Source organism: Notothenia coriiceps, unplaced genomic scaffold (assembly GCF_000735185.1).
Source record: "Notothenia coriiceps isolate Sejong01 unplaced genomic scaffold, NC01 NC01_scaffold00000095, whole genome shotgun sequence".
NCBI lineage: Eukaryota > Metazoa > Chordata > Actinopteri > Perciformes > Nototheniidae > Notothenia > Notothenia coriiceps.
The window spans coordinates 6,611-14,573 of NW_011332796.1; the positions used below are offsets into that span (position 1 = coordinate 6,611).

A 7,963-nucleotide genomic window follows, 5' to 3' on the forward strand; every position below is an offset into this window, starting at 1 on the left:
GGGCAGAAGCCCTCCTTTTTGACGCAGCGGTCAAGACATAGACATCAAACGGCAAAACATATTCAGTGTGCAGTTCCTTTGGCATTAGGGCAGGGATATCTAGATACTTTTGAAGGTTTAACATAATTAATTGTGCTACTTTTAAAGCAAGCAACGATGTTTTCAAATCTGTAATCAAAGAGGTCCGCAAAAACGCTATCGACCAATCAGATTGCTTGATTTGACTTGTCAGTTTTATAAATATATTTAAATTTCTTCCGTTACGAAACAAACTTACAAAGCATAAAATGGATGGTTGGAACCACGCCCCTTAGCTGTGATATAATGAGCATATACCACGGCCTGTCGTGAGCTATTGCTTAAATATATATATATATATATACATACATATTGATTAGTGCAGCTTTAACTACATTAAGCTGTCATCACATTCTTTATTTTTAAAATTTAAAAAAATGTGCAGAGAAGTCCTCCGATTACACCTTGCCTGTGACATACACATACTTGTCAACCCTCCCGATTTTCGCGGGAGACTCCCGATTTCATTGCCCTCTCCCGGTTTCCTCCCGGGGTCATATTTCTCCCGTATTTCTCCCGATTTCTGACAAAATCAGATTTACACACGACTGTTTCCACTCGGACTTTAATACAGCTACACCATTGTTTGGTTTCCATGGTAACACGTCTCTTTAGTAGCGTGCGCAACTCAAAGTCTGAGAGGGTGAGGCAGATATTCACAGAAAACAGAACAAGAATCGACAACTACTCTACTCTCTGCTCACTCCTTTCCTGTAAAATACAGGTCCAGCCCACACATATGCTCAATCAATGACGGTGCTACAGGCCGCAAGGCAGTGCACTTACAACTACAATAAGCATGTTAATGTTAATCTAACAGCTCCGGCGATTTTGCATTTTGAAATGCTCCCGATTTCTGAGGTCTAAAGGTTGGCAAGTATGGACATACAGTATGTTACAACATTAATATATATGGCTGCAAGCAATTTAGACTCCACCCTTTGTCAGAGTAATATAATATGACTTTGGCACAAATATGTTTTTATGCACAAAAACGTGGAATTCTACTCACTGACTTATTCACTGACTGCAGGAAACAGACACTCTCCCACCCTATGTAGTTTTAAAACTCAGTGCATACCTTTTATAAGCTCATTTTGGACATTAAACATGCAATTTAAGAAGCAGTCTGTCAGATACAGTTGAGCTCTAAGCCTACTTTACAGTATTACGTTCTTCATGCTGGTAAACGAAGCTTTGTATACTTTAAGCCTTACATTCCACAACACGCCCTGTGAATGAACACACATTCCTCTCACAGCGAGAGCTCACACCCTGGTGGAAAACTCTCATTACCTTCACTTACATTCTCAAAAGTCTCCTTTTGTTGCAGGTTAGATGGGCATCTTATCATTCCTTTGTGAGCAGTATCATTTTGTGGTGCAGTTTGGAGCTCCTTGCAGCAGTTTTCTCCCAGTAAACTGAGACCCGCCTCTTAGTCCTCCTCAAGTGTGAGCAGAAAAATGCTGCAATATTTGTGTTTTGTGCTGCTTCCTCAGGCAGATGTTAACGGTTATTGCTTTACAGCGAGTAGGAAGTGGACATTCCACGTGTGAGACTGACGTTGCACAGTCCCGTGTGTGTGTGTGTGTGTGTGTGTGTGTGTGTGTGTGTGTGTGTGTGTGTGTGTGTGTGTGTGTGTGTGTGTGTGTGTGTGTGTGTGTGTCTATTTGGACACAGTGACGTATTTTAACACTTCTGTTCCCAACACTGACATTTTGAATTTCGGGGTCTCAAACACAACCATGAAGAAATGGTTGTCAAACAGTTTGGCTGAAAGAGCCAATAACTACTATCACAATTTTAATGTTTTCCATCAAACATAATAACTTTGACTATTGTGTAATTCTTCATGTGAACTAAAAAGTAGCTGAAAACATAAATATTCAAAACAAAATCTCATGCTTATTTTTGTTTTATTGTTTTATTTGAAAGGCTCAGGCATTTCCTAAAACTGTAGTTTTTCATAGTTTTCTGACTACAATTGTGTTTTGTTGCAGGGAGGAATGAAATTACATTGAAATAAGAAGCAACAAGAAGTAAAACATGAAATGAATGAATTAAAACAAAAGAGAACAGAGATGAAGATTTAACATCTCTCTACCAGTCTTATAGATACACAAGAGGATTTGCTTTCAGTAGGGCAGTATGCACTGCCCTCTAGTGGTGGAAAGAGATCAGGGACCTGAATCAGGGTCAACGGTCACAGAGAAGGCCTGCTGCATGTTTGCTCTGGTTACTGTGTGGATGATAACTACCTCTCATATGATACATCAGTTAAGATGATGAAATGTTGAAAAAAACAATAAAAATATCTGCAAAATCATCTATATTAATTTTCACCGAACTGTCACAACTGATTAAAGACATTGTTGTGTTCAAAGTGATATGTCATCAATAACGATATGAATTCCTTTGAAGATACGTGAAAACAAATATGTAAGTGGTGATGTTGACTTTTAGCAAATCTTGAGATAAAGTGTAGTTAGCTTAGCTTAGCATTCCTACTCGAGTTAAGAGTGAAGAGCATGTAAGTAATATCAGCGTGTTTTTGTCTCTGGCAGCTCTCGGTGCTGTTGAAAGCCAGCAGCAGATGAAGAACAGATTAGTGTCAGGACCTCGGCTAGGTGTTAGCTTTATATCCTCTCGGAAATTCTACCACATTTTCTGTAGCTATCAAATGCTAGGGGCTGCACTCAAGATTTGAACCCTGCGATAATGTGACTGCTGTATGAAAGTTCTTCCACTGCTGCGGAGTCAGAGCCACGAACATATATATATATTATTATGAAATGGACCAATCTGCGCATATCATATGATATGTTTTATATTTTTGTGTCATTAAAATGTTAAAGGTATTAAATGCATGTACTAGTGGAGTAGTACACCTAAAATGAAGCTGAGTAGAAGTACAAAGTAGCAACAAATGGAAATACTCAAGTAAAGTACAAGTATCTCAAAATTGAATTTAAGTACAGTTCTTGAATAAATGTACTTAGTTACTTCCCACCTCTGGGCCTGACCAACTACCATACTGACATAGTCATGTGACATGTTATGCTAGTAGTTTAGCCACGTTACCATCGATGCAGCATAGTTCAAAAATACAGACTGCTTGTTCTCTGAAAGCAGCTTCAGAAAAACTCCCTCCAGAGCCACTGATACATTGATTTACTATTTTCACTGGCTGAGTCCTACTGATGTGTAAACGTATCTTTATGTGTAAAAGCAGATGATGAGTCTCTATTAGCCGCTAAAGAAGACATCTTGCTGTGAGACCCAGATAGCTTTTACAATGTAATTCATGACTTCTCTGAGCTTGATCAGTATTACATATGACCTAAGTGTTAGGTTTACTGGGGATATACTGTGACTGTCACAAGGACTGTAGTATTTCCAGTAGTGGAGTATTCCTCATGCTCTCTCCTCCTTGACCATGTCTCCTTCTTAGCCTTCCTGACTAATGCTACATGATTGAACGACTGCTGTTTTAATGTGGACTCCAGAAGTAACTGTATCTCCTCAAGACCTGCAGCCACCAGCCCTCTCACTAAAATAGTACACTAAATATATCTTGTTTGTGCGGATGAGTTTTCAGTAATTCGTCTCCAGTTAATGTTTGGAGCAACACCTCACTCTACTGTGTGGCCCGGCAGACAGTGGGAATTTCACCAGGTCGGTGAACGAAATTATTAAAGAAACATTTTGCAGGGGTCATTCTTTGTTTGTTGAATTACTCTATATCGACGGTAACCGGCCTGGATTACCCTGCTAGGAGTCCCAGGGAAAGAAATGAGCTGCTGGCCCTTTTTAACCCTCTTTACTTCAATCTGCATGATTTACATTATATCTGGCAGCATCGTGGTCATTTGAAGTCAATGTAAATTGAAATATTATGATTTGAGTTGACAAGGTTTTCATTCTTTTTTCCTTCCGTTATATAAAAAAAACATTTTTGAGGACATTGTAGACATGGGGAGAGAGGTAGGGTTATAAAAGGCTACACAGATTCCAGAATTAAACACAAAACATAATGCGATGCAGCGATTAATCAATAAAAGGTTTGAATAGATCCAGAGGACCAACTCCCAGACCAGGGCGCTTTACAGTCCGTCGAAGGTAAGTCATTTTATCGTTGTAGCTATTGTCAGCTTTTTAAGTGAATTTCAGTTCCCTTTGGTAAACAGTTATGCTGTAAATAATGCTTTTATTGTGAAAGGAGAGAACAGAAGGAGTGGATCTAGTATGCGCTGCTTTTGTAAAGGTTGAAAATAAAAGTAATACGTTTTTTTTTTTACTTCATAATTTTCCCTTTCTTTTTGAAGAATTAATGACAACAGTTTGAAAAGAAATATTGGTGTGCTGGTTTATTGGAAATAATATTTAAAAAACGCCCCTTGTGTTTAAAGGCCTTATTTAAATCCTTCACATCACGAGTTCAGCCTTCACTCCAGGTTATTCCCCACTGTGATCCACAGTATTCCGTCTCATCCAATGTTATCCCCTGTACAACTAATCTCAGACAGCAGTTGACCTTAGCGCTGGCCTGACCCCATATACCCAGACCCATGTACCCAGACCCATATACCCTGACCCATATACCCAAACCCATATAACCAGACCCATATACCCAGACCCATATACCCAGACCCATATACCCTGACCCATATACCCAAACCCATATAACCAAACCCATATAACCAAACCCATATACCCAGACCCATATACCCTGACCCATATACCCAAACCCATATAACCAAACCCATATACCCAGACCCATATACCCTGACCCATATACCCAAACCCATATAACCAAACCCATATACCCAGACCCATATAACCAAACCCATATACCCAGACCCATATACCCTGACCCATATACCCAAACCCATATAACCAAACCCATATACCCAGACCCATATACCCTGACCCATATACCCAAACCCATATAACCAGACCCATATACCCAGACCCATATACCCAAACCCATATACCCAGACCCATATACCCAGAGCCATATACCCAGACCCATATACCCTGACCCATATACCCAAACCCATATACCCATATTTCGCGTCATTCAATCCAGAGAGATATTAGACCCTTACAGCAATTGAGTTGGAAATCAAGAGAGTGAAGAAAGAAAGAAAAAATATCAGTGCAAGTCCAAGGTATTATTAAGCTCTATAAACCACATCTGCATTTGAAGCTTCCTGTGCTGCCAACACCACAAACACAACCTATCCTTAAGGATCTCCTTTTGTGCAAAGAAAGAACAGGATGAGGTAAATATAAAAAAACACATGACTTTGACCAAGCAGAACTTTTGCCCTTTGTGGCCAACTACCTATTTACTTCAGGGACCTACTTTTTTTAATTCACGACAATAGCCACATTTCTAACACTGTGACCATGCATCTACATACGAACAATTTGGAATGAGGACGTGGTGTGAAATGACAAGTGAAAAGCAATAAATGCGTTGACATGGTAAGTCTCAAAAACGCAATGTCCTTGTGCCGGCTTTTCTGTGACCATCCAGAACAGAAAAATAAACTATATGTCAATATGATTAAGTACCTTTCATGCATTTTGTGGCTTATTATGTACATATTAATAATAATGTCCAACTCACAGTAAACAACAGTAAACCTCCGACCTGAGCCCCTGGAGTCCTACTTGGTTGCAGTTGTACCGCACCAACGTTTATATTTGTCTTAGTGGTGAAAATTAGAAGAATTGCCAGCCACAGCATCAATAGAAGCTAACAGCATACTACAACTTTTAGAAATTGTTGCAACAGTATTACTACAGTAAGACTTACAGAGGACACATCCCTCTGACGTCTCAAGTGCCCTCAAAGAGCGCTGACAGCAGCCAAGGCCAGGTCTATACATCAAAAATAATGCATGTGTGTTATTCAGAACTGTTCCAAAACATGAGGGTTCTTGCCTGGCCCGTGCTATCTTGCCATCAAGTTTCATAAATATCATTCTGCTCCTGCTGACAGACATACAAAGAGACGAACCAAAAACAAAACCTTCTTTGGAATGGAAATTAAAATGTGTCCTGAAGCGCGGTTTACCTGTAGTTACAGACCTTTAGATCACAAACATACTCTCTGCCTGATTCTTCTCAGAGTTACTATCAGCTCATTGCTACAGGATATGGGTTGGATACTTGTATCTCAGTATCTGACACAAGTGGAGCTGAGTTTCCCCCAGTTAAGCTCAGGGTCCTCTCCGGTTTCTCCCTCAGTATTACTGTATTACACACTACTGGCTGGGATTGGCGGGGACATTTTTGTTGGGCCTACCAAGAGCAATATCAAACCCCCCCCCCCCCCCCCATAGCATGGTGGTAAGTTCAGGGCCCCTGCCAGCCAACCATCATCTTTCCCAGCTATTCATTCCAATTAGACTGGACTCCAGTTCTACAGCGACGTTAATGTCTGTCTCATACCACTTGTATTATCATACAGGGTTGTTATCATAGTTTTCTAAATTAGTTTCAATGTGGTGGCATTTATTGGTAAATAATGTCCTTAAAGCTGCACAATATTTGCATGTATTAAATAGCCCTGGCATTCTCCTCTTTCCAATCATTATTAATAATCATATTTACTGTTTTCGTGATCCCCATAGAGCTTATGGAACATATTGATGGGCCACCAGTTATATAGAACCAGGAGTTAACATTTGAATTGACTTTATTCTGTTCATTTATGCTAACATCCTAAATGTGCTAATATATGGTTGAATCCTTATATAATATTTAAAAAGAAAATCAACCCACATATTTTTTCTACTTCACTCTACAAAAGATTACAGACACATGTACAAACCATCTTATTCTGTCATCTGTAACTGATCAGGAAAGTTTCTATATCTGTACATGCCAGAGCTTCAGAAATGACGGATATTTTCACATTTGGGGTAAATTCCCCCTCCTACAAAGTTGCTCAAATTAAGCACATCTTCGTATGATATTTGCTAGGTGGATCTAACATGATAAAACGTTTTTTTAAAAAGCCTCTTGGAGGTTTACTGTAAACCAAGTTGGCCATTTCAACTGTTATGAGCAATCTAGAATGTCCAACAGCAACACTCAATACTGCTTAGTCCTCTACAATTGAGGTCTGAAAATGGAATATCATAAACTTTACAATATATATAAAAATACAAAAAAATCGCCTTAATTCCATGTATTTCACACTTTTAAAATGGTGTTAGTTACATCATTTTGTGGTTTAGTTACTGTTGGCTTTAACAAAACCCAGTCATGGCCACAAATGTTTTAAACTTAACTTGACATCCCAGAGTCAGAGTCATGTTTGATAAATGTTTTTGTTTGTATTAGGAAATGTGTGATTGATAATGCTTTTCGATATATCCTAGCCATTAAATGTGGAAGTCAATTCACTCAACATATTTTTTAAATGTAATTAAATTGAAATGTATTATTTTCTTTTTCATACCTGCAGATTCCAAGTATTAACATGAGGTTTCCAGGATATTATAATCTGAAATATCTCTAAAGACATTTGAAAGACTATATTTCAAAAATATATAATGTTTTATTATCCTTTCCTGAATATGAAAGATAAATTAATTGTGACCTACTTATGCTTTGGACCCCCTGACAGCTTCCAAAGGCCCCTAGCAGTCCCTGGACCCCAAACTGGCCCCTACTGACCCAGACTAATCCCCCGGGAAGGAAAAGCAGTCCAACATGCACAGTGTATCAATCCTCAGGGGGGTGTGCTGTTGCTGAGTTGTTGTCACTCGAGTGTTTATCTGCCAGACTGCCTTCATCTCTAAGGCGTTACAAAACCCTGCAAACATTCCCTCCCGTCTAACATCGCTGCACCTTCCACATTTTCACT

At 39.2% G+C, this 7,963-nt stretch overlaps 1 protein-coding gene across 1 annotated transcript in view; it reads right to left on the reverse strand.

Moving 5' to 3' along the window:
• Positions 1 to 1,663, reverse strand: part of hacd4 (3-hydroxyacyl-CoA dehydratase 4) — a 7,096-nt gene extending 5,433 nt beyond the window's left edge. The window contains exon 1 of the mRNA XM_010795758.1: positions 1,385 to 1,663. Coding sequence (XP_010794060.1) covers positions 1,385 to 1,386 — 2 coding nt within the window. The 5' untranslated portion in view covers positions 1,387 to 1,663. The remainder of the gene's footprint in view (positions 1 to 1,384) is intronic.
• Positions 1,664 to 7,963: the final 6,300 nt, after the last annotated feature.